The sequence below is a fragment of the Baudoinia panamericana genome (assembly GCF_000338955.1).
Source record: "Baudoinia panamericana UAMH 10762 unplaced genomic scaffold BAUCOscaffold_3, whole genome shotgun sequence".
Lineage (NCBI taxonomy): Eukaryota > Fungi > Ascomycota > Dothideomycetes > Mycosphaerellales > Teratosphaeriaceae > Baudoinia > Baudoinia panamericana.
The window spans coordinates 826,804-851,850 of NW_006911259.1; the positions used below are offsets into that span (position 1 = coordinate 826,804).

A 25,047-nucleotide genomic window follows, 5' to 3' on the forward strand; every position below is an offset into this window, starting at 1 on the left:
GCGAAGACAGCTGTTCAATCCTGCGATCGTTGCATTCGGCCTCACACAACGATCGCCCCCAAAAAATCATTGTCCCTCGTGCAAGCCCTCGGCGCTGCGGAGCACTCCCGCAGCTGCAGAGCCGACGCCATCGAGTACTGTGCGGAGAAAGCTCACGATGCGGAGAGTCTCTTGCGTTTGATGTCGCGCTGCTACTGTTGACCACAACCACCGTGCCCATTCGCTGTGTAACTGTAGAGGGTGCTTTGTTCCAATATGTCTCTCGCGCCAGTATCCCGGAGACTGGCACGGCGGCAGCTGCTCGATGCTGCGTCACCAAAATCGACCATCAATTCTTCCTACCGATCTGGCTGTCGATGCTACGCCACTCAGGACAAGGATGAGCGGGAGAGTTTCAAAGGCCAGCTGTACCAGAGCACGAACGAGAGAGTGCAGAGAGAGAGGGCAGAGCAAGCTCGATTTGCAGAGATCCGGCAGGCACAGAGGGCGAGCAGTAGAGGCTCGCCAACATGGCTCGTGACAGTCGGTACGATCGATAGGCGACCTTAGTTACTATTGAGTGTAGATGATGCTGACGGCGACAGGCCTCGTACTTGCGGCAGGCGGAGGTTGGTATTATGGCACGCAAACGGCATCAGACCCAACGAGAGTGGCATCGTCCACGTTACCATTATCGCACGCGATCCCACCTCAGCACGACACAGCACCCAAGACGTTGGAAGCAGCATGGGCGGACTTCAAAGCTATCGTTGGTGAGGAGAACATCTCCACGACGGAAGCTGATCTCAAACAACACTCTGGTAGCGAATGGAGCTCTTACCCAACGTTACCAGGCGACGTACCGTTCGCCATCCTCAGTCCTGGCAGTACGGAAGAGGTCTCGAGAGTTATGAAGGTCTGCCACCGCAGAAGGATACCGGTCACGGCGTACAGCGGAGGCACCTCACTCGAGGGCCATTTCGCTGCAACCCGAGGTGGCATTTGCATCGACTTCAGTCGTATGGACAAGATCCTAACGTTGCACAAAGATGATCTGGATGTCGTTGTACAGCCTGCGGTAGGCTGGGAAACACTGAATGAAGAACTTGCGGAGCACAACCTCTTCTTTCCCCCCGACCCTGGTCCAGGCGCAATGATCGGTGGCATGATAGGCACTGGCTGCTCAGGTACAAATGCCTACCGCTACGGCACGATGAAAGATTGGGTGCTCTCCCTCACCGTCGTGCTGGCAGACGGTACTATCATCAAAACAAAGCAACGCCCACGCAAGTCTAGCGCTGGCTATGATCTCACTCGCACCTTTATCGGTTCAGAAGGCACTCTCGGTCTCGTTACCGAAGCGACGCTCAAGGTCACGCCCAAACCACAAAACACCAGTGTAGCCGTCTGCACGTTCCCGAGTATTCGTAAGGCCGCCGACTGCGTGTTCCGCGTCGTTGGGGAAGGCGTCCCGATCGCCGCGATTGAGATCCTCGACGATGTCCAGATGCGCTGTATAAACGAAGTTGGCAGCACGAGCCGTACGTGGAAAGAGGCACCCACGCTCTTCTTCAAGTTCAGTGGCACCCCGACATCGGTCAAAGAGCACATCTCTATCGTACAAAAGCTGGCTAAGAGCTCTGGCAGTCAGACCTTCGAATTCGCTCGCAACAAAGAAGAAGGCGACGAGCTCTGGTCCGCGCGAAAAGAAGCCTTGTGGTCCGTGATGGCGCAGCGCAAGAGCGACAGCGACCATGTCTGGACTACCGACGTCGCAGTACCGATCTCACGCTTACCAGATATTATCGAGGAGACGAAGGACGATATTGGCAAGTCCGGGCTCACGGGCGCAATTGTGGGACACGTTGGTGACGGGAACTTCCATACCATACTCTTGTATAACGATAAGGAGCACGACATTGCGGATGCGCTAGTGCATCGAATGGTCAAGAGGGCGATTGAGATGGAGGGCACGGCGACGGGAGAGCATGGGGTGGGGTTGGTGAAGAGGGATTACTTACCGCATGAAATTGGAGAAGGAGCGGTTGATTTGATGAGGAAGGTACGTGCAACAATCCACTCAACTTTGGGCAGACGCGAATGCTGACAATGCTCGGTCTAGATGAAGCAATCGTTTGATCCGTTGTGTTTGCTAAATTGCGATAAGATTGTCCGCGTGCAGCGACCGAAGCCGGGCGAAGTACAGGAGTGGTGATTACCCAGCACCCATACTGATACCGAGACTACTATGTTATCGTTGCTCAAGGAACAAGAGACAGCCCATAACTGCCATGCGCCGCGTTGGACCCCATGATCGATCAAGTCGAGGTGCGTACCAGTTCGAACAAAGTACGAAGCGAACGGGAGTACCAAGGCGTGGGTCCAGCTAGGCCGCAGGCTTGCAAGCGGTCCAAACGTGTCTGGAAGAAATAGGGACAACGACTGCACTGACGCATCCATCTCGGTCACACACACTTACGATTGGAAATAAACCGGACTTCGCGGCCGATTCACAGCAGTCATGAATCTGGTCTCAAGCTCTTCCGCGCGCTCTCTGGTGTAGCTACGATATCTGGTCAGCAATCCCATGCTCACTGCACTCCACGGCTCCATAGGAGGCATGCCGTTCGACATCTTCGATTGAGCCCATGCATGTCCGAAACCGATTTTCCCGGCCTTTCGCCTGCCCGTATCCGGCGGTGTGAATCGAGCCGCCCACGGAGTCGGCAGCGGAGCACGGGACGCCCACGGGCGTCCCTCCCGACTGCTCCACTTGCGTATAATCAGCTTGTTGAAGAAGCTGCGCAGTGTCTGCCCGATAAGCCAAAGGCTTACCGAGCTCCACGCTTGCCGCGCTAATGTTGGTCCACCACTCCTGACATGCGGCAATGTCTTCAGAATGGGCGTAAGCGCTAGCTTCGACCCACCACGACTGCCAATCGATCTCGACGGACTCCTGGCAGCAGGTACACGATGGATTTCCAGTACAAGGCTGGCCAGCCGGCAACAGCACCGCATAACAACGACACATGCACAATGTTAAAAGACTCCCCCACAAGAGGCTACTGCGGCTGTGAAGTCAACCGGAGCAAGAAACTGCACGTTGAGACATCTGTCGTTCGGTCCGACAGAAGCATCATACAGCGGCGATATGTCGAAGCCCACGACCTTTGCATTCGGGGGCTGCTCCCCCACCTCCAGTGCCCACCAATCGGTATCGCGGCCGACATCAAGTACTCTGGGTCGCTGCGTCTCAAACGGGGAGCGCAACGGGAACCGTTTGGCCAACACCCTCCCGCTTATAAGGGTGTTTAAGAAGGCTTAGTCGCTCTGCCTCGCCCTGCCCATGTGTCAGATTGCTGATGTGTCTTGAAGGGGGATGTGGGATAGCAACCTCATCGCAGGGATAAGGTTAATTCCCACGGAAAGCTGTGAAGTATCTACGTCCATTGGTCGTGCAAGTGCATCCATAGAACTGTGGCACCTTTGGCATGGATGAGTCGTGGTTCGAAAGGTGTCAGATTGCAAGGCTGCAGAAGCATATCCTCAGCCAACATCTCTTCGCTCCAAAGTGCATGCGAAGCATTCCATATGGTGCGAGAAAAGTCACACACAATCGCCTAGCGAGACATTGCATGATAGCTTGCGGCTTGCACACTCCGAGTCATTTTCGCTTCCGAAGTATATGGCAGGACTACGTCTCAGGCCGGCTCTTTCAACTGTCAGCCAGCATTGCATACACCGAATTACCAATCTCCGTCAAATTCGTGAAGCGGACAACCCATTGCACTGCTCGCCGGAAGCCTATGTGACTGCTCCCAATGCATCGGATCGAAATGCAATCGTGCAGGTGAGTTCCGAGGCTGTGGGTAGCGCATTTAGCGGCTACTAGCTCGACCCGACACTGTGGTTGGAGTTGATTGCAACATACGCTATGCCATGAAGAGGAGCCTGCGCAAACAATTCTACGCGACAGATGCAGAGGCAAGCGACCTGTATCTCGTGCTGTCTTCACCGCTTCTTCGATTTCTGCTTCCTCGGCAGCCGAGCGCGCCGGATGCATTGGTTTTGCGCACTACGGACAGCAACAGTTGTGGGAACCAGCGCACTGGGTCTGGATCGTTACCGCGAGCACGAGCCCGTCGGTTAGGACGGAGCTTGCAGTATTACCGATCTTATGGAACTACCCATCGTCCCGTCTCACGCGGACCCGTCTGTGCTCGACTCTGCAGTACGACAAGTTAGTCTACCCCAACGATACTGGACTGCAGCAGCTTGATGCATATTGATATTACATTGTTATCTATCATACAGTAAATCTCAACAAGTACTTCCAAATGACGCCGTCTCATGGTCTCGTCACTCCTTTTCGGGCGTTCGTATCCGATCTGCTGGCTTGGCTACTAGATCCTCAGAGCTCAAGCACGTGTGAGTCGGCGCTCGGCCCACGATGGTTCCATCCTCTTTAGAAGCTGGAATATGCAACTACGGGTGGGTGCCAGTCGAACAGCGCACGGGACGTTGTAGCGAGATGCCGTCTTTTGGGGACACTGCCTCACAACAACGTTGCTGCTAGCCGGCAGGCTCTCGTGTGCGGTCTGGAATTAGATCCACTGTCTGATGGTCTGATCGCTGCAATGAGCCATGTTCATGTTGCCTGTTCGTAAGCCCTGGGGCTCGTTCGCGGCCTAGCGTCACAGACTGGACACTCGACCGCCTCTCTTGCGCGCGGTAACAACGTGCCTGGGACCAGATCAGCGTCAGTTGCCAAAAGCCTCTGAACCCGGACGGCTTGGCACTCTTACAGTTTGTAATACACCGGAGAATAGGTGTCTTTCAGAATATCGCGAACATTCTCGCACAGAGCGACCACCTCTTCCGGAGCCCAGCCAAGGTGGGTTGTGAGTAAGCCCATACTCATGCCAGTGAAGCTCTGGAAGTTGGTATCAAACATGAAGAGCTTAAACCATCGTGCGACCACATTCCGCTGCTCGTCCTCGTGGTATTCCCGATAGTTTTCAGACGTATTGACTTCGATAGTGTGGTGGCTGGATGCAGGACACCTTGCCTCCTCTAGAAACGCTTCGAGATCATCAGGATAGGTAATCGGCTTGGTATTGACTATGCTCGCGTCCTGCATGGCTTGCCACCACCGAGAGACGGGCGAACCAGGCGGCAGGGACTGTTCGTCGCACCGGGGAGTCCAGTCAAGCTCAACAAACTCGGCCTGTCCACCGGGCTTGAGAAGGCTGCGTTGCTCCCGTCATTGACCGCCTATGTACGCATGATTGTAAGCCATACCTCGAAATACGCTCGACGAAGCGTCGCCAGTCCGGGACGCTTCCGCACAGCATTGCACAGTGAATGAAGTCGAAGGACGCCGTTTCCACTCCCCAATCGTTGGTGGTAAAGTCGACGTTGGGACGAAAATCGACATTGTCGAACCCACGCAGTACGGGGTGGTCCTCGCCAATGTCGATCGCCACAATCTCTGCATTAGGGTACGTCTCAGCCATGTCAAGCGCCCATATGCCAGTCCCGTAGCCAACATCAAGAATCCGCATTGGAGAGTCTCTTAGGGTGGCAAGGTGTAGCCGTTGTCCCATCGCCTCGAACCAGGCTCTGTGCATCACATCGAGACGGTGTTGCTCAGTCTGTACGCAACGATCAGTGGCGGCGAGTATGATTGAGCACTCCAGACGTACATCATCGCACGGAAAGGGATAAGTGCGATACCACTGGCTGTAATACATGCGGCCATTGCGTGCAATTCTTTGCTGGTGGAGGATTGTTGGCTGGGCAGCACGACTGGTTGACGGCTGTGACTGCTCGCTCATGACATTGAGTAACGATGATATTGGTGCCGCACTGCGACTAGTTAGAGGGAGGTCCAGGTACTGTAAACATCGTCTGCGTGCCCTCACCCTGTAGCGGCCATCACCGAATCCTCCCTCATCCAAGTCTAGGTGTGTCGCCACGCACATGTAACAAAAGCACCGCAAGCCACCCAGAAAGTCCAACTACGCCAAACCATGCGAGCTATAGCTCGAGGCGCTTTCGAGACTTATTATATCTATAGTGCTTTTGCATAAGGGTGCGGAAACAGCTCCAATGTGGAAATGGTTTGCCGAGTGTTGTCTAGATGCGAGGATGCAAGCTAATGGAAAGTGAAACGGGAAATCCAAGCCAGCGGGGGCTCTTGTTGGGTCCGTCGACCCAAGTGCATGGTACAGGTACCGCGCTATCGGGACGGGACAGTGAGCGTGAGCGTACACGCGTCGCGAGGTGCTGCCCTTCTTGTTCATGTGACTGGGGCCATGATCGGTCATGTTCACCGTCACTGATTACATCGCAACATGTCAAGGAAGGGTAGCGTCTTCGAGGAAGCAGGCCGTACTACCCTCGATATGAGGGCTGCACCCCTGCTCACATGCACGCTTGGTACGGTGAACGCCACCGAGTCCGAGTCCACGTTCCTGGATAGCTCCGAAAGCGGGGAACTTCGGCTGACGAGGGTCGGGATCAGGAATAAGAATGGAAAGCCTCTGCTACTGAGGGCTGATGGAGCGTTCGTTGCGCAAGCTTGGATTGGAGAGCATGCTGCTGCCCAATCGGAGATTAGCTGACACCGACAGCGATGTGTACATGGTTTTGGCTGATTGCAGGACAAGGTTATGTACCGTAACGGAGCGGATCACTAGAAGAGAACTGCATCTAAGGGAAGCGTCCCCGAACATTCGTGAGCTTCTGCGTCACTGCAGCGTCGTGTGAACCAAGACTGCGGTATTCACTCCCCGCTCTGCGACACGCTGGGGGCAGTCTGTGGCAGCATACCAATTCTCTCACGAGCATTATGGACGAACCGCAATCACTCGAGGGCACAGTGGCGTGTATGTCTGAATAACGACGGTGAGCGCATCTCACATTGTCTCCCGTACGGGCAAGAAGACACAAGTACCGTGAGAGACTGAACCAGGTCCATGTTGTGCAACGTCAGGCATCTCCGCGAAGCAAGGGGCACTATTCGCAAGCCTTCATTACATTCCTGTACCAGCTGGCGCCGCGGGAGAAATCGCTTAACTTTCAAGCTGCACCTTGTAAGAGATGACCGGCCAACAATCGGTTAGGCAGACGCACAAGCGACTGGCAGGTCTCGAGTCGAGCAATGATCTTGCTTCGCACCTTCACTGCATCGATCCTTGTAGCTGCTGCGTGGAATCCAGTAACCGGATCCTAGAGCTGTATCACGAGCTCCCCTTGTGCACAAGCCGGCAAAGCATGCCGAACTTCACGTTCCCAAAAGCCCGCGTCCTTCGGAGATTTTGCTCTCGCAACACAGACGAGGACCCCCCCCACCACAATCGAGGTATCCGCGTCACAGTCCTGCGAGCGACTTTCGATGACCTGGGCTCTTCACTCATACCCCTACAATAATGTGAAGCGTCAGCGGCAAAGTGTGTGGAATATTCCCTTGTCTACTCCACCATCGACAGCCTTCGGCATCTTACTCGGCGTTGCGTACAAGTTAACGTGACGACGTCAACGTGACCTTACATAGCTGTGCCTCCACAGGCTCTCAGGGCGACCATACCATGCATCAAGCCACGGCGTTTGTATCATCATTAGCTCATCCTTATTTAGGAGACCATGAGGCCGCCTCCCAAAACTCTCCAATCGTGCTCCAAATTCGCTATGCTCAGATTACGCTCAGACATTCGCAAGCTTTCAGTGCAATGCACGCGGCATTGGATAACGCTCCATAAGCTCCTCGATTTTGGGAACCAGCTCTGGTATGCGGAATGGCTTCGAAACCACATCGTCCTGTAACAAAGCTTAGCATCTTCTCCAATCCTATGGCGAGACTTCATTGTAGCCAGACTTACCATTCCAGCCTTCAGGGCCGTCTGGACCTGCTCTGGTCGTGCATTTGCAGTGACAGCAATAATCGGCACATGCCCAGTCAGTTTGCCTTCCTGTTCCAACTCTCGGATCTTCTTAGTACACGTGAGCCCATCCATCACCGGCATCTCTTGGTCCATCAAGACCACGCCAAGCTCAAGTTTGCCGGGTCCGCCGTCTCCGGCCCAGTAGGTCGACTGCCGCAGCTTCTCAAGCGCTTCGCCACCGTGATTGGCCAGATGTACTTCCGTACCCAGATTCTTCAGCTGCTTCTGTAGCACCCGCTGGTTGACAAGATTGTCCTCGACTATCAACACTTTGCGCTGCAAAGGCTCACGCGTTGCTTCGACATCACCGGCGGAGGCGACACCGCCAGACTCGAGTGCTCGCGAAGCCTTCGTTGCAGACGAACGCACGGTTCGGGCACGGGTATCCGTCTTCTTCATACCAGTGCCACCGTCCGTATCTGGCGGTGCTGTGCTTCTCCGAGCAGCGACGTAGAACGCGAACGTGCTGCCTTTGCCCGCCTCACTCTCGACGCCGATCTCGCCGCCTTGGAGCTCGGTAAGCTCACGACTAATGAACAAGCCCAAGCCAGAGCCACCATACTGCACATGCGTGCGTGGCGAAGCCTGCGAGAAACGCATGAACAGCATCTTCTTCTCTTCCTTGTTCAGTCCTCGGCCGGTATCTGCGACTGCGAAGTGGATGTAGACGACCTCACCGTCGCCCCAGTCGCGCTCCGACAAGGCGTCCTTCCGCTTGCTGCGCGTTGGAAAGTATTGTACAGGCGGGTCAGGCAGTTGACTCGGTCGGACTTTACTGGCGGACACGGTGACAGTGATTGTGCGCTTACTTTCCGTCCCCGTGAACTTAATGGCGTTGGTTGTCAGGTTTATCAGCACCTGGAGGACCCTGCTTGGATCGAGCCGTACCCAATCCAACTGAAGATCTCGATATGACTGATCCACCATGAACTTCATCTGGATATCGGCCGCCGAAAGCTCGCCTTCGTGCATCTTGAGCGCCCGCTGAACCACTGTCAATGGCTGCGCATCCACTGGCGTGACGAGAAGCAGTTGCGAGTCAAGCTTGCTGAGTGTCAGAATGTCATCCACGATTCGTTTCTGATGTTGCGAGCAGAGACTGATGATCTGCGCAGCGTCCAAACAGCTCGTAACAAGCTCGTCCGGAAGCTCTCGCCCGCCGGACTGCCTAAATTTCGTAAGACTCGTAGCGATCTCGTCAGAGCACTGCAAGATCGCGGAGAGGGGGTTGCGCATCTCATGGGAAGTGATGTCAATGAAGTTCTCTTGCTGCCGTTTGAGCTCAACAGCTTCCTCCATCTTCCTCGTCTGTATGCCCTCCGCCCATTTCTGCGAACTGATATTGGTGACGGAGCCGAAGACGCTTTTAAGCCTGCCATCTTCGTATGTTTCTGGGTAAGCGCTGAAAAGCACCCATGTATCGCCTCTATTCCGGTTCCGATCTTCCCATTGGGCCTTGAACCTGAACTCCTCGCTTACAGGCTTCGTGTCGATGACCAGTTCCTTCCATAACCTGCGCACAAGAGCTTGATCTTCGTCTTTCACAGACTCGATCCAGGTGTCGGTGCTGGCATGCACACCCACCATTGCCGACTTTGGCACGCGTCCAATATCATACCATGTGTCGTTGGCAAAGATGATGCGCCCGGTGTGATCGGCTATGAACATACCAACCGGGGCGAATTCAGCCATGCGTGTGAACTTCGTCTCGCTATCGATGGCTTCTTGCGTTCGCGCAGCCAACTGCTCCGAGAGCTCGATGCGGTCCAGGGCCGCAAGCTTGGCTGCCCTCTGACCTCGTCGAATCTCCTCTTCGAAGAGTACGACGGACGCCAGACTGGTCGCGAGTTGTCTGCTAAGTAACTGCACAAAGAGGCTGTAGTCGTCATCGTATGGCCGCCGGGGATTCACACCAAGCACCAGAAAGCCAAGGATGTTCTCGCCCGTTGTGGGATGTATGGGACATATGACCACCGCTCTGACAGGATCGCCGAAGCCTCTCCACTCCAGCCCTTCAAGCAATTCTGCTGGTAGTTCGCGACCGCCAACTTCGAGCAGCACAGGCTTGTCCGTCTTCATGACCTCCCTGAACACTGGGCCGAAGCCTTCCATACCGCTCTTGAGATCCATCTGATCGGGAGCTGCAATGTGACCCTCCGGCACGCCAAGTGATCCTTCAAGCCAGCATTGCCGAGTTCCGAAGACAGAATTTGAGTGAATACTGCTTGCATCGGAATCCGCTTCGTCTGCGACTGAATACAGCAGCAGGAAAGGGCTGTCATGTGTATTGAACTCAAACGAGCCTAGCACCTGCGTCCAGAAGCTCTTCACATCCCGTGCACCGGCCGTCCGCTCGCCCACCTCGCGCAGCGTAAGCATTCGTCGCTCAGCAATTTTCCGTCTCGTCTTCTCGAAAGCCGGATTGTACAGACCCATCACACTTCCATCACGCCCGACCATGGGTATGATGGACCAGCTAAAGTATGTCTCCTCCAGATAGTTGTTGCGTTTGATGAATAAGCAGTCGTCATCCTTCATGGTCGCTTCACCAGTCACCTTCGCAGACGCAAACACATCCTTCACATCGTCCCATATCTCAGCCCATGCCTTACTATAGCTCTGACCCATGAGCGTAGGATGCTTCTGGCCTGCCAGCAAGATATATGCTTCATTGTATATCGCAATCAATTCTTCTCCCCAGTACATAGCGGCAGGGTGCGGTGATGCCATGATGAGATTGCACATTTGACGCAAGTCGCTTGGCCAAAGCTCAATTGGTCCAAGTGCGGTTGAAGCCCAGTCGATGCTCCTTGCAAACTGGATGTGTTTTGGCATTGTGTCTCCGACAGGTAGCCTGGTCCAATCGAATGAGGGTGCGTCCGGTTGCGCAAGCGTGATCTGACTGTACGCCGAGTCAACAGTACTGCCCGTAGGAACACGATGGACCGAACCGCCATCCGATGCATGCTCGTGCGAGTCATGCGAGGGTACATACATTGATTCGGATGGCAACAAGTCAGTTGCGCCAGAGAGATCAGGTCGTGGCGGAAGATTGACGATACCGTTCTCCAATCCAGCCGTGTTCTCAATTGTGGGCACTATGTCAGACCTAGAGCTTGGTGTCGCGTTTGACGGTGCAGGTTGCGGTACGGCGCCTGCGAAGTAGTCGGACGGCTCGAGTGCGGCGTCTCCTGCCTGGGCTGGTCCCGAAGCTGCAATAGCCTCTGCGACTTTTGCAGCAGGTGGAAGGCTCTCTCTTGCTCCAGCGGCAGATTCTTGAGGCGACGCCGTAAATGCTCCGCCAATAATGCGCAGCCTCTTCCGTAGAGTCGAGCACGACCATGTCATGCCCGCATATACGAATGACGGTAGGCAGACGTCCAAGCTCTGTCCATCGATCGAAGCGCTGAGCAGCCAAGACTTGAATTGAAGGTAGGTCTTAATACCGGGGCTCGCGTCGTCCGATCCCGGACCGGTAATCAACTCCTGCAGGCCCTGATAGCTACGCAACGATGTATTCGCAAACAGCAAGTGCAGCGATCCAGGACCATAATTTGCGCTGTTGGCTAAGTCCACGATGAACGTAGGCCTTTCATCTTGCTCCAGAAGCTCGACCACCCCTATGGAGCTAAGCAACCCGATTTCGCCATTGCTGGTGATGTCCGGACTACTACTACGTCCGGTTGAGCTTCTCTCCAGACTCCGCCTTGCACTCAGAGCTTCCCGAGGTGCGCTCGTTGGCGCAAACCCCGGGGTGGGCACAGTGCCACGCGCCAGACTGACGGTCTTGATATGGCTGTCTTCAGTTCGCGCCTTGCTCAGCATTTTGGCACCTGCCTCAGATGATGAGAACCGAGCCGGCAGCACTGGTCGAGGTCGTGGTGAATTGCTGAAGAACAGCGGACTGGGTGGTTGTAGTGCAGGCTGATTGAAGACAGTCGGACCGAAGGTGAACCCGTCTAACGTATGCTTGCTCTTAGGCGCTCTCAGCCTCAGACGCTTGAGCGACGGCTCAGAGCTCGTTAAGACACTTGGTGGTCTTGTGGGTGAAGCCTCCCGCTTCCTCTTTGGTACGTCCGCCGAGCCTGGAGTGTTCAAGCCTAGTTGAGGTGGAGGAGGCAGCGGGAGCTTGCCTGGCGGCGTTCTTAGGCTTGTGGGTGCTTGGCTCACGCTCGCGCTTCTGCCTCGCGGTGCTGAGTTAGAAGGCCATGCCGCCGGAACGGCTGGCCTATTCGCTGTATGGAGTGTTGCCGGAGCCGGTCCGTTCCTCTCGGCTTTGCCAGGCGCAAAATCGTGCGTGCCCGTCGAGTTATTAGCAACGGCAGATGTGTTTGAAGCGGTAGTGACTGGCGCAGCAGCTGCGTCAGTGGCAGCCGCCTTTACAGCGTTCTGCTCCAGCCAGTCCGGTGTACTCTGCCGCCGGAGTGACGAAGCTGTCTGCGGCGATGGCAAGAGTCGGGGTGGTGTCGTCTCTGCAGGCTTGGTGAAGATTGAGGGCGGGACTTCCTGGCTCCGGTTCATCATACGCCCCAGACAGCGCAACCACTGTCGGACGTCACGCGCATGCAGGGAATCGAGTTCGACATGTCCGGTAATCGTTGTAGTATTACTGATGTGGCGTGAAGAGACCGCAATGTACGGAGCATTGCTTCATGAGACGGGAGTGTCTATCGATGAGTAAGCCAATAGAAACGGTGCATTCCAAGCGCGACACGTGAAGGAGGAAAGGTGCGCTCTCCGCATACTCCACTTCGTCTATTGATCTCAGATCTCCACCACCGCGCAGTCGTCGCTCGGGATGGCGGCAACGCGGCCGCATGCTCCTTACGTAAGGTGGCACGAGCTCTCCACTCAACACTGCTCCTTGTCCTCACCATCATGCCAACTCCTAACGCCCGAAGCGCATGGTCCTGCGAGCAATGCCGGCGTCGCAAGGTTCGCTGCGGTCGGGGTGATCCATGTGACCACTGTGTGCGTCGTGGAGAGCAATGTACTTGGCTCATCAGTAGCCGCCCTCAGGCAACCGAGTCAGCTGATAGCGGCCAATCCCCAACAGTAACCCAGCTACAGGCGCGTATCGAGCATGTTGAGGCCATCCTGCAGCACAATGGGCTGCTACTGCCCGTAGGATCGCCTCGCGCCCAGGTTAGCGTCCCGTCACCTCGAACGGCTGAGAACGAACATGTTGTCCGTATCGAGCAGCTTACAGGCGTGTCGCCGGAAAACACGCTGCACTCGGATGTAAACACACACGACGACTTCGATCATCAGATCATCACGACCTCTCCTCTCAGCCGTCGTAAGCAAACCAGGAATGGATGCAGCCCGACGTCGTCAGCCAGACCATCGGCGGAAACGTTACGGGCCTTACATATCCTTGACATTGCGCTCCCTCATCGTCTCAAGAGCGATGACCTGCTCGAAAGCTATCTGCTGCGTGTAGAGTGGATCCATCATCCACTGCATGTACCAACTTTCAAGGCCGAGTACGACGCCTTTTGGCAAGCCCGCAGTTTCCCTTTAGAGAGTCGAAGCGTACCGGACCTGCAATGGCTTGCACTACTCATGATTATTCTGTGCCTTGGCAGCCATTTTCATGAGACTAATGCGAACACGGACTTGGAGGAGAAATTGTACGACGCTTCTCACGAACTGCTTACGCTCTCTAAGTTCCTTGCGAATCACAGTATTACTGTTATACAGACTCTGATCTGTATGGGCCTCTGGCTTAACAATCGTGGTTTGAGCGACACCCATCATGCACAGCTTGCTCTCGCCATCAAGATGGCTGCGAACCTAGGCATCAATAAGCTAGACGTCAAAAGCGGAGCCGCCTTCGCGGCCGACGATGCAGCCTTCTTCGCTAAATCTATCGACCGACAATCATCCGATGAAGTGGCTGACCTACAGATTCGACACGAGCTTCAGCGCCGCATTTGGTGGTCCCTCGTTTGCCAGGACTTCTATACTGCATCGTCTTGTAATTTCACATACTTCATCCACCCTAAGCAATCCAAGACCCTTCTCTTTGCGAACGTGGACGACGAGCAGCTAACGAACAACCCGATGGGCGCTGTGCGGTGCTTGTCCATAGACGACTGCGCAACAGCATCGACTTACCAGCTCGTCAAGATCCCGTTTGCACGAGTGGCAAAAGCAATGGTGGATCTCTATAATGACGACCAGCTATCGTATGACGCAGTCCTTGACCTGGAAAGCATGCTGTGGACATACTATGCTGCTCTTCCCGACTACTTCAAGTGGCGAAGCCCACCAGTAGGCTTACCTACCATCCCCGCGAGTAGACATGCACAGCCGAAGCAGCTCGAGTGGCAGCGACTCTTCCTTGCTTTCACCGTGCACAACCGCGTTCTCAGGCTGCATCGCCCGTTCATGGCGCGTGGATATAGTGACACTTCAATGTTGCACTCCCGTCGAGCAACTGTTGGCTCGGCAGCTGCATGCCTCGAGCTTGGTGAACATGGCGCGCAAATTGAGTTCCCTGGCATGCGGTGGTGGGTAGTGTTGATACACATATTCACAGCTGGCATTGTCTTCTGCATTGATTACGATTACATGATACATCACGAACACAGCCGCGGCCATCCTGAAGACGACTTACGTCAGGAAAGAGCCGGTCAAGTTACACGTGCGATCAGACTGTTGACACTGGCAGCTAATCACAGTGTTCCGGCTGCGAGAGCTGTGAACGTGCTCAAATCGCTCCAAGGGCAGGCAGAGCAGTGGTCGACAGTCGTCACCGACGGAACCGATGAACGTGTCCAGAAACGACGAAAAACGTGCCCCGCCGATGAACTCCCCCAGTTGCCTGAGACTGAACTTAGCGGTCGTCCCACCTCGGTAGTGCAAGGCCCACACGGCGGAGACTTTGCGTCTGCAGCTACTGAACACATAGACCTTCACGAATTTGAATGGGCTGGACCTGACTGGGACGACCTACTCTCTTCACTCGCCAACGGCCCAGACGACGTTGACTTTGGACTCCTCGACACAATGAATGGTTTCGCAAATGGTTTCGGCGATAGCTAACGTCAACCCAACCTACTACCCCAGAATCATCGCAGCCATGGAATCTCTTCCGGCATGTACTTGTACGCTCTAAACATAGCATTGGACTCAGACCCGAAGACGTCCAGCAGCGGGCGCTCGGAGTACCGTTGGAAGAAGGGGTTGATCCACTCCCAGCATACCTCGCCGGCTTCATCAATCTCGAAAACCCGACCGAAAGCACTCTCACATACCAGCGTGTGACCAGAGGACTCGAGCCGTTGTGCGCTGCCCATGAATGGAGAATAGAAGCGCTCCGGCGCCTGATCACGCCACTGCCAGACGATCTCCTTCGTCTGCCGGTCGACCTCAATGACGCGGGAGAACTGGAATGATTCCCGGTATCGGAACGCCCCGTTGTCGAAAAGCAAGATGTTGCCATTCGGTAGTTCGGTGGCGTTGTGCTGTTGAGCTACTACTGTGCTGTCGAGATGCCAAATCACTTCTCCGGTTGCACGGTGGACTATGATGACCGCGGAGATGGAGCGCATCGACATCAGGATGTTGCCATCCTTCAACGGATAAATCGAGTTGATGAGCGGCCAGTGCTCTCTTGGGTAATGTGGCTGTACCGCAAACCGATGCTTGTCGAGGTGGTCGTTGACTTTCCACTCCCAAGTCACTCGCCCGTCGGCATCCACCTCACGAGCAACGTCTGCCCACACCCGTCCATCGTCCGCTTCGGTTCCCGGAACCCCACCCTGAACGGCTGCCGAGTCTGCTTCGGAAAGCTGCTCCATCCGGGTATATAAGATGCGACCATCTCCATAATGATAAGCGTCGTGGTGGGCATACGGATCACGATGCTGTCGTACGATGCTTCCGTCATGGCTCAGCTCAGACATGATGCCACCACCGTACTTCCAGAAGAAGAAGAAAGGTCGAGGACCATTCGGGTCGATACTGTTAATTGCGAGATTGCCGTTCGGTAGGATGCGTGCATGTCTGCCGGTGCGATATGGTAACGTCCACTTATGTGCGACGTCACCATTTGTGTCAATTAGGTAGACGCAATTGCTGGTCAAGGGTGCGACGAGCAGGTAGCCGCGTGTCACGCGTTCCGGATCTGAGGCTATTAGACCAACACCTCGTCGCCTGATGGTGTTTTGATCGACCTTGCCCTGGACCTTATTGGAGGGCGAAGCTGGGGGTGATGGAATCTGCATTGTCGTAGATTTTCCTAACAGTTCCGTGTTATGGCAGTAACGGATGAGCGTGTCGTGGTCGTGGATTGGTTTCCATACCAGGATGCCTTATATCTGCAACTGCCTCGGAGCTGTCCACCGAACCTGTTCGGAGTACCTATCGTGGAACCACAGTATTCGGTGCACCGAAGGTGTCCGAAGCTGTCCGAACGCCACTCCGAGGACAGAAGAGGATCTCGGCCATCTCCATCCATCACCATTGGACCTTTCCTATCATCACGAAGATAACGCAACATTGGAACAAGATAACGACATCGACTGTCTGAGAACATGGCAGGTATAAAGCCAGGTCTGATGTCGGAGAAGTCATCCAAACAGCATCGCAAACACCATGGAGAAGACGGCACCCAGCGCACATACGGCTCCTCACGACACCGTCTCATCTCAGGATGTCGAGGTCGGTCACAGTCATGAAGACATTTCGGAAATACGCAAAGCCTTGCGACGCGTCGATGGCCTCGTTCTGCTACCGTTGGTGTTCATGTTCGTTTTCTTGCAATTCGACCGAACCAATCTTGGCAACGCTTTGACAGACACCCTTCGCAAAGACGCCCACCTCACGCAAGCTGATATCAATCTCGGCCAAACTCTGTTCACCTTGGGCATCGTATTGTGGGAGCTTCCCAGCAACGTCATCATCAAGCGCGTCGGCGCTCATCGATGGCTTCCACTCCTGATGTTTTGCTGGGGTACCGTCACCTGGAGTCAGACGTTCATCACGTCGCGGCGTGGTTTCCTTACAACACGCTTCCTCCTGGCTACATTCGAAGCCGGCTTCATCCCGGGTGCGGCCTTCTATCTCGGACAGTTTGTCACACGTCGGGAACTGGCCTTCCGCTATGCTTTGCTATGGGCTGCAAACAGCGTAGCCGGAGCCCTCGGGGGTGTCTTAGCGCTCGGGCTGCTAAGCTTGAGCGGAAAGCATGGAGTCCACGGCTGGCAGTATTTGTTTGCCATTGAAGGCGCCCTTACATGCTTCGTCGCAGTTTTGATGGCACTCCACCTACCTCAGAGTCCCATCGATGCTTCTAAGCGGCACCGTGTGATGGGAAGCCGATGGACGATCCTCAAGCCTGACCAAGGCGCAATGCTTCAGCGACGTGCAATGCAGGACGATCCGAGCAAGAAAAACAACCTTCGCCGCGTAACGATCCGCGACTTCGACATACTGCTTGACCACCGAATCTACGGCCATCTCGTCATGGCCTTTCTCTCGTCAGTGATGTTCAGCCCGATCAACACCTATGCGCCGTCCATCATTAAAGCATTGGGCTACCGTGGGTACTCTGCCAATGGCATGAATGCTGTGGGATCAGCATGCAACCTACTCGTGGCGCTACCGCTAGCCTACTTCTCCGATCGCACGCGGCACAGAGGACTCTTCGTGCTCACAGGCTTCATAATCTCTGCCGTCGGCCTGCTCTGGCTGGCTCTGCCTCCCAACACCGTAAGCCGCGGTATACTTTACGCTGGTGTCATAGTCACTGAAGCCGGCATGGGCAGTGTGCAGGGCATCAATGCTGCGTGGCTGAGCGAGAACGTTCAGGAGCGGCAGCGGCCAATAGTGCTGGGATGCTATGTCATGTCGATCCAGCTTGCTTCTTTCGTCGGTGCGAACCTGTTCAAAGCGGCCGACGCTCCAAGATATACTCATGGACTGCTTGTTTGCGCAGGTTGCACTTTTGGGGCAGCGGCAGTAAGCATCATTTGGACGGTGTTGTACAAAGCGGTTTGGAGTCAGCATGAAGCGGAGGTTACTGATGGTCTTGACGTTGCGAAGGGCAGCCGGAGTGATGCATGATAGTCATTCACATTTCAGCAACGTTAGCATATAGCTCTTGTCGCTTTGAGTTCAACTTGATCGCAAGAATTCCCAACTGAATCTTTTACGCATTGTTTCCGGTCGAAAAGCCGCATGTGTGCGCTCATGGAATTGTGTTAACCGTGGCGAGCGTAGTATGTCGGAAACCATGGAGTAGCAATTGGAGATCGAGCTACGATACAAACTGTGTCGAGCACGATAGTGACCGAAAATCCTATAATGGCTGCTGGAACATGCGGTTTGACAAACAGGGGTTACGTCAGTGCAGGTTTACGCGGAACGCGTCAACCGACGCGTCCAGAACGTCGACTTCTAGGATACCCCATCCAAAGCAGTTGGTATAGGCACAACCATGTCCTCACCGGTGTCAGCGAAGCGACGAAAGCTCAAAGAAGCGGCGCATACACTCTCCAAACCTTTTGTGTCGCCACTGCGCAGCGCCAAAGCCGACCGAAAGCCACTAAGAGAGAACAATGTGGCGGGCAATGTCCCATATGTACCTAGCACGCTTGCGCACACCGTCAAGGCAGATTATGACGCCACTGCAAAGACTATCGATGCCTCGAAATCAGCTTCTAAGCCTACCTTACTCGCGCCTGTGCCCAAACAGCGTTGCTCTACCATCTCCATAAAGCGTCCCGACGCAGCCGAAATCGCAGCCCAAAGAGCTCTAACGTCGCTCGAGCTACAGATCAGAGCGCTGAAGAACGACCTTGATGTCTTCGCTCAGGCTCAGCACATCACGACATCAACAACGGACGCGGAGCTCGAGGTGTTGACGGAGAGATGGCGTCTCGCTTCTCAGCAAGCGGCTGAGGAGATCTTTGGTACCGTCAAGGAGCGCGTGTACCGAATGGGCGGCGTGGCTGCGTGGCGGGAGAGCGAGAAGCGCAAGTTCGAGCGAGCTAATGGACTCGGTGAGTTTGCGCTGGAGGAGGAGCCGGTGGACAACGACGCGGACTGCGAGTTCGATAGCCAAGGCGAGGAGTTGCCGGAGGAGGAAGCGTTGAGTAGGAAGAAGGAGAAGCGGAGATTGAGGCAGGAGGTTATGGACGCGGCGGATTTGCCAGAGAAGCCGAAGATGGATACGGGAGGTGGAGTGTCGAAGGTGTGGCAGGAGGGTGACAAAGATGATGATGTGGGTGTCGGTATGAGCATTATACGGCACGATTGCTGACTCTTGTGCAGACATTTACGATGGATATGATGCTCCGCTCGCTCAATATTGAGCTTGCCGTGATCGGTTATGACAAGGATGCGCAGAGGTGGGCGTGATGATGTTAAGCAGCTCCGCGTGGTGAACGACCATATATAACAAGACATGATTGAGCTGGTGATGTGCATGGGTTTGTAGAAGCGACGAAGACATGTCAATGTATAATCAACTGCAAGCATACCTAGAATGCTAATTCAGCTGAGCTGTAGCTGCAGTCTCCGCTTTAGCTCGCTTGCGCTCCGTCACTTCGTCCTTCGTGTCCACATCACCGCACGTAGTTCTGTATTGTCACTGACGGGCACACTCGAGCGATGTTGTCCTTGTCCAGCATGAGTACAGGAAGTGTTTAGTCATGGCGTCGGAGCACACCAATGGCGGATTCACCCTTTCTCCACCTCAGTCATTAGCTTCGACTACGAGCCACGCGACTTCGACCTTGCCACACCCACGCGGCACACCGCTAAGAGCGGGTGGCAGTAAAGAGTCTGCGTTCATTCGCTATGTAGATCAGCGGATACTGCACATACAGCGCCGCTTCGCCAAACGGACCTCACCTTCCGCACCTACGCTCGCGGATACGGACCGCGAGAAAGCTGATGATTGGGGCGATGTCGCAGGCTACAGCAGCATGCGTGAAGCTTGCCGGGAAATCGAGAACTTGGTTGATGTGGTCTGGGTGAGCGGGACACCCAGCCTGCAGGTCCCGTATTTGATCAATTTGGCATTACTGCTGAGCACGGTGATACCGGCGATGCCGCCTACGCCGCGAAGCCTTTTCAGAGTGTTGGCCAAGCTGGACTACTGCTTCGCAAGCTTGATTCAGGGGAGAGATGTCGAGACGGGAGAATCTCTGCCTGGCTTTGCCGGACATAAAGGCGTTAGTGGGACGGAGAAGGTGAGGGTGAGAAGTTTGGTGGAGAGAACAAGGGTGGAGGTCGTGGAGTCATTCAAAAAGGGCGAATTTGAGTACGAAGATCCGGGGACAGAGCATGGGGAAGGCGAGTTGATGCTTGAAGGCGGGGATGTTGATGAGATGGGTGATGACGGTGAAGACAGCAATGACATGCAGATTGCACGAGTGTACGACCGCACCATACAGGAGCTCGGAGATAGTCTCGAAGCGCCTGGTATTGGCATTATAACGGAGAAGCGTGGATGAAGTCTGGCTATCTGGCAGTTTACATGCCGCTATCGGAGTGCTTGTTAAAGCTTGAAGATGCCTGGATTGTGTCGTACTAAGCGATGATTCCATTGTTGGCTTTGGCGCGTGAATGGAGCTGCGCAGCAGGCGCAACCCGCCGTGCCTTCCCTACGCGGAAGATTCACAGACAGCGGGAACAACCGTGACTCGATGTCTCCTTTGGCAGCCGCGTCCCAGCTCGCACACACACGGGTTTTATTGCCCTTAGCTACCAAGGAAGGAGGTTACTCGTCTCTCACTTCTGGATAACGCCGCCGTTATTGGATTGCTTGAGAACTCATCGCACAGCATCGCACCTAGGCCGAGAATGCCGAAGTATAACGCCGTAGGGATCACTGCGACGCTCTCAATAGCCAATCTGCAGGCTTCATGTTCGAATGTCTTTGACCTCCGAATGGGCACAGAGCAGCGTGCCGACGCTGAGCGTATCGAGAAGGTGTTCGCTGGCGGGCAGCTTCTGGTGGAGAAGCCAGTTGGCGAAGATGGTGGCGAAAAAGGTGTTCTGCAGTTTGTTGGCATTAACGAGGATGTTCCGCTGCTCGTAGTTGAGGCTGGCGGGACGTTGCTGGGCGCGCAAGGACTCAAATCGCTTGTGAAACAGAAGGACGATGCTCAAGCGCTATTCTCTTCGCACGCATCAGCTTTGCAGCCTATCGCAACCTCGACTCTGCACGAAATTGACCATGGAGTGACATCTCCCGGCCTAGCGCTCACCAAAGGGTTTTCCATTCAGCCTTCCGCCAAGGCAGCGCTGCAAGGTGAATGCGGGCCTTCTTCCAAGAAGACGAAAAAAGCACGCAAGGCCCGCGACAAGCAGACTAAGTCGAGCCCAGTAGACGCTCTCCAGCGCAGTGTGTCTAGTTTCGAGCGCGTACAAGGCTATCTTGACAACGTCAACGAGCCGCAAGCGCTTTGTCTCACCGTAGATCTGGTGAATAAGTCCTTCCTACCACAGCAGCGAGGCAGCACCGTCCGCGTGACCAACAAGGACCTGAAGCTAGAAGTTTTCATTAACGGCGAGCTCGTGGGCAGTAGCTTCGTCAATACGCGCGGCTCCGCCGTCGAGCTTCGAAACGACAGAGTGCGCTTTGCCGGGACGAGGCTTCACCGTCAGCTTGAAAAGCCATGGGTCTACGTTGGTCAGGCTGGTGACCCGGCGTACTCCACATCGGAGCAGCGCTGGCAAGCTACCGGCGAAGCACTCGGGACTGAAGCGCGCATGCGAGGTCATAATAACTGGGGAGACTCTCCACCTTCGGCGCAGCTGCTGAATGCACTGTCGCAAATGCACTTGCCTGACCGCCTACGTCAAAAGCATCAGCTAGCTGTCATTGACTTAGTCATAACTGCAGGCAGCGGGAAGAAGTACGGCCCTGAAGCGGGCTATATCACGGAGCCTTCTCGCATGAAGGAGCCTAATTACGTATCGAAAAGCTCGCCGTCGGATCCTCTTGCAGGAAACAAAGCAACGCACGACTTGTCCCAGCCTGACGCAGATCGGTGCCGACTATCCGCACCTGCCGTCAATACCATCACCGAGACCCCACTAGATGTTCCATTTATTGAGCAACGCCCTGCAGTTGCTGTCAACGATGGAGTACAGCCTGCCCCACCCGTCACACCTCCACGCCGCAAGCGCGTTGCAGACTTTGCATTGGAGGTTGGGTTGGAAGGCGTGGACTTGGACATGGCAACCTCGCCGTACGAGAATTCTCGGGGCATGAGCGGCAAACGCCGCAACTTACGGCAACGGCTCAACGACATCAGCCTGATGAACTCGAACAACAAGGAGAAGCACCTGACATTACTTCGCGAGGAGCTGAACATTACCGGTGCATTACGCAACGCCGAAGCAATCATGGACGTTGAAAGTGCGGCTACGCAGCCTTCGCCATTCAAGAGAGCTCGCCTGAGTTGCGACGGCAATTCTGCGCTTGAGATGTTAGCGGCTGCCGCTGTTGGTCCCACTGAAGCGACCATCGATCCCAGGAAGCTTCTGTTCATCGGCGCTTCTGCACCAGCGGTGCAGCCTCCGGTGGCGGCAGATCCGGATGCACTACTCACACAAAATCGTATCGACATGGCGCTTCATGCCGGAGCTGCTTTCGCGGGTCCCCTGCTCCGCCACATCGCTTCGGCCCCTCCACAGCGTCTACCACAGAAAGCAACGCGTGCATCGTCCTTGGCCAACTCACCGTGTGCCACGCCCGTCAAAGAATCGCCAAGGAGCAAAGCGGCGCAGACTCCGAATCTGCAGCGTAGCATGTATGTCCCTCGTGTGGGCTCTCCTATTCCAATAGATCCGGTGCTGAATGCACCGCATCGATCCGGTCGCGGCGCGAACAGGACACGGCATGCCTGGAACCCGACGGAGAAAACTCCACAGCAAGCGATGGACGAGTTCAGTGTGCCCGATCTGAGTAGAGGTTGCGCGATTACCTACGCTGGTGATGGAGTGCAGAGACAAGTGGGCAAGGCGAGAAATGGGGAGTTCAGGGAGGAAGCCGTGGTGGTGGGCATGAGATTTATCGTAGTATAACGCCAGAGTCATGGCGGCATGGCGGGACATGTAGTCGCACCGTGTCAGAGGCATGCGATATATGGATGACATTACGCGGCGTTCCCGATCGCTGTAAAGCCGTGACTTGTGTGCGGCAGATTAGACTCTTTCGATGTTGGCCTCCAAGAATATGCACGGAAGGACTCATTAAGCATGCTGCAAGTGGAGGTACAAGCTTTTATCGAACGCTCGCCAAGCTCGCCGGCGTCCATGGATTGAATCTAGTAGGCTCTGAAGTAGAACTCTCTTGGAACGCTACTCTGTATTCATCTTGTGATTCTTAATGTCAGCTCAACCTTTCGTAGGCTGCCATTGTAGAGATCTCCAGTTAGGTCTGGATTGTAGGTTGCACGGCACACTCCTCGCAGTGGAGCAAGGACAGGAAACACGCGCCCTAAGTCCTTTCCGGGCATAGCTTATCAGTGAGCCACGCGGTCAAGTGCCTCGAGCGTGAACTCACCCCTGATCGCGGTACTGTACATAGAAACACATCACGGCGTTGGAGGGAGATGGATTGACAAACGCACAGCCAACGTCTTACTCTACTGTAGCATCCATGCGAACGCTCTCACAGAAGTGATGAGCGAAAGCCTCACCCGATCGATCCACCCTGCCCTCGATTGTCCGTAGCAAGCCTGCATCGAAATCTGTTCGGCGATGCCGCGACAATGGCAGCGCATAGGTACTGCGGCGGGGGTGCTCTTCGTCTTCGTTGTCGTGCTTTCCACCTTCAGGAATCTTCGGCTTGGCCCGCCACCGCCGAATACCTTCCAGCAGGCATACGGAGATTACAAACAGAGCCTACCGCACCGCCCGCAGGATGAACTTCAGCCCAAGCCGGAGACTGTCATGAACTCGCCATACGAATCTACGGCTGCGACCGCTGACACTACAACGGCTGGCGAGGGTGTACCTACGCAATCGACGGCAACAACCCCGTATGTCGAGAACACTCAACCATCAGAACTTGTCGGTGACCGACCACCAACTGGATGGGAGAAGGAACCCAGTCTCGACCAGCTGCTATCCGAAACAGCAGATCCGACCATCCAAAGTGTGCTGCTGTCTTCCAGTAGCGAAACCAGTCAGCTCGAGCAGCCGACTGCAGCAGCAAGCACTATCAGCGAAAGCGCAGCCCAGCCCAATAGCACCGAGATTAGCAAGGCCATCGTCATGGGCAGGTTGAACACGGAAGACACGGATTGGGTGTCCAAGGAACTCTCTGACTGGCAAAGCGCAATTTATGTCGTCAACCTGCCTGATAACGCAAGCTCGCCGACAGGCCGGAGAACGAAGATCAACAAGGCAAGAGAAGCCATGCCCTATTTGACGTACATAATCGACACCTACCCTGACTTTCCGGATGTCATGGCCTTCATCCACGCCCATCGCAAAGGCTACCCGACGGCGTGGCACACCGATGCGAACAACCATGACGCTGTGGACATGCTTCGGAAACTGCGCCTCGGTGTTGTAATGGAACGTGGCTATGTCAATCTGCGCTGCACCGAGAGCCCAGGGTGTCCGGTCGAGATCCTACCTTGGCGCTCTCCTGCAGATCCTGAAAAGCTACCTGAGCACATCTTTCCGTTCGTTTACGCTGAGTTCTTCAACCGCACCTTTGCTCAGGCGAAGGACGAAGTTTCCGTCGTAGCGACGCCTTGCTGCGCACAATTTGCTGTTAGCAAGGAGCAGATTTTAAAGCATACGAAGCACGAATATGAACGCTGGAGACGATATCTGGAATTTACATCGTACAGTGACGCCCACATTGGCCGTGTATTGGAGTATATGTGGCACATAATGTTTGGGCAAGAAGCTGTACATTGTCCGAACGCCTGGCAATGCTTCTGCGACGTATATGGGCAGTGTCATAGTGACGCCGATGTCCTAGGGCTGCACCCTGCGGCAGAGTGAGCTTAGACGTGTCCTTGTAGATCTGGGTTGAAATGAGCGGCGGCGTTGGATCAGGTGGCTGCAGACTTGTTGGCGAAACTGCACAAATGCATTGATATGACGGACAGGATCTGCTGCCACAAGGTGGACAATC

At 55.0% G+C, this 25,047-nt stretch overlaps 12 protein-coding genes across 12 annotated transcripts; 9 read left to right on the plus strand and 3 right to left on the minus strand.

Moving 5' to 3' along the window:
* Positions 1–237: 237 nt before the first annotated feature.
* BAUCODRAFT_386142 (uncharacterized protein) lies at positions 238–2,324 on the plus strand. Its single transcript, XM_007675842.1, has 3 exons — positions 238–522; positions 585–2,041; positions 2,102–2,324. Exons 1-3 carry the CDS (start codon positions 510–512, stop codon positions 2,192–2,194), a joined length of 1,563 nt encoding a protein of 520 aa, XP_007674032.1. The 5' UTR covers positions 238–509; the 3' UTR covers positions 2,195–2,324.
* Positions 2,325–3,234: 910 nt separating this feature from the next.
* BAUCODRAFT_386079 (uncharacterized protein) lies at positions 3,235–3,795 on the plus strand. The gene has a single exon (XM_007675843.1). It carries the CDS (start codon positions 3,471–3,473, stop codon positions 3,789–3,791), a length of 321 nt encoding a protein of 106 aa, XP_007674033.1. The 5' UTR covers positions 3,235–3,470; the 3' UTR covers positions 3,792–3,795.
* Positions 3,796–4,248: 453 nt separating this feature from the next.
* On the minus strand, positions 4,249–6,118 carry BAUCODRAFT_84912 (uncharacterized protein). Its single transcript, XM_007675610.1, has 5 exons — positions 5,904–6,118; positions 5,685–5,847; positions 5,281–5,633; positions 4,785–5,228; positions 4,249–4,722 (listed from the first exon to the last, which is right to left on the minus strand). The coding sequence occupies exons 1-5, from the start codon at positions 5,933–5,935 to the stop codon at positions 4,674–4,676; spliced, it is 1,041 nt and encodes a 346-aa protein (XP_007673800.1). The 5' UTR covers positions 5,936–6,118; the 3' UTR covers positions 4,249–4,673.
* Positions 6,119–6,899: 781 nt separating this feature from the next.
* On the plus strand, positions 6,900–7,558 carry BAUCODRAFT_386259 (uncharacterized protein). The gene has a single exon (XM_007675844.1). The coding sequence runs from the start codon at positions 7,084–7,086 to the stop codon at positions 7,411–7,413; it is 330 nt and encodes a 109-aa protein (XP_007674034.1). The 5' UTR covers positions 6,900–7,083; the 3' UTR covers positions 7,414–7,558.
* Positions 7,559–7,704: 146 nt separating this feature from the next.
* BAUCODRAFT_22270 (uncharacterized protein) lies at positions 7,705–11,750 on the minus strand (the record flags this gene model as incomplete). Its single annotated transcript, XM_007675255.1, has 2 exons — positions 7,705–7,800; positions 7,863–11,750. The coding sequence occupies 2 exons, from the start codon at positions 11,748–11,750 to the stop codon at positions 7,705–7,707; spliced, it is 3,984 nt and encodes a 1,327-aa protein (XP_007673445.1).
* A 1,011-nt stretch (positions 11,751–12,761) lies between these two features.
* BAUCODRAFT_129229 (uncharacterized protein) lies at positions 12,762–14,634 on the plus strand (the record flags this gene model as incomplete). Its single annotated transcript, XM_007675845.1, has 2 exons — positions 12,762–14,574; positions 14,612–14,634. The coding sequence occupies exons 1-2, from the start codon at positions 12,804–12,806 to the stop codon at positions 14,632–14,634; spliced, it is 1,794 nt and encodes a 597-aa protein (XP_007674035.1). The 5' UTR covers positions 12,762–12,803.
* Positions 14,635–14,988: 354 nt separating this feature from the next.
* On the minus strand, positions 14,989–16,344 carry BAUCODRAFT_386256 (uncharacterized protein). Its single transcript, XM_007675846.1, has one exon. The coding sequence runs from the start codon at positions 16,157–16,159 to the stop codon at positions 15,002–15,004; it is 1,158 nt and encodes a 385-aa protein (XP_007674036.1). The 5' UTR covers positions 16,160–16,344; the 3' UTR covers positions 14,989–15,001.
* A 185-nt stretch (positions 16,345–16,529) lies between these two features.
* On the plus strand, positions 16,530–17,999 carry BAUCODRAFT_120256 (uncharacterized protein; the record flags this gene model as incomplete). The annotated part of the gene is made up of 3 exons (XM_007675847.1): positions 16,530–16,599; positions 16,636–17,927; positions 17,979–17,999. 3 exons carry the CDS (start codon positions 16,530–16,532, stop codon positions 17,997–17,999), a joined length of 1,383 nt encoding a protein of 460 aa, XP_007674037.1.
* Positions 18,000–18,121: 122 nt separating this feature from the next.
* Positions 18,122–19,439, plus strand: BAUCODRAFT_31237 (uncharacterized protein). The gene has a single exon (XM_007675354.1). The coding sequence runs from the start codon at positions 18,373–18,375 to the stop codon at positions 19,195–19,197; it is 825 nt and encodes a 274-aa protein (XP_007673544.1). The 5' UTR covers positions 18,122–18,372; the 3' UTR covers positions 19,198–19,439.
* Positions 19,440–19,481: 42 nt separating this feature from the next.
* BAUCODRAFT_386323 (uncharacterized protein) lies at positions 19,482–20,570 on the plus strand. Its single transcript, XM_007675848.1, has one exon. The coding sequence runs from the start codon at positions 19,589–19,591 to the stop codon at positions 20,393–20,395; it is 807 nt and encodes a 268-aa protein (XP_007674038.1). The 5' UTR covers positions 19,482–19,588; the 3' UTR covers positions 20,396–20,570.
* BAUCODRAFT_386324 (uncharacterized protein) lies at positions 20,571–23,260 on the plus strand. Its single transcript, XM_007675849.1, has one exon. The coding sequence runs from the start codon at positions 20,745–20,747 to the stop codon at positions 22,974–22,976; it is 2,232 nt and encodes a 743-aa protein (XP_007674039.1). The 5' UTR covers positions 20,571–20,744; the 3' UTR covers positions 22,977–23,260.
* An 871-nt stretch (positions 23,261–24,131) lies between these two features.
* BAUCODRAFT_54554 (uncharacterized protein) lies at positions 24,132–24,869 on the plus strand (the record flags this gene model as incomplete). The annotated part of the gene is made up of 1 exon (XM_007675483.1): positions 24,132–24,869. A coding segment is annotated over one exon (738 nt), but the record flags the coding sequence as incomplete, so codon positions are not given.
* Between the last annotated feature and the right edge of the window lie 178 nt (positions 24,870–25,047).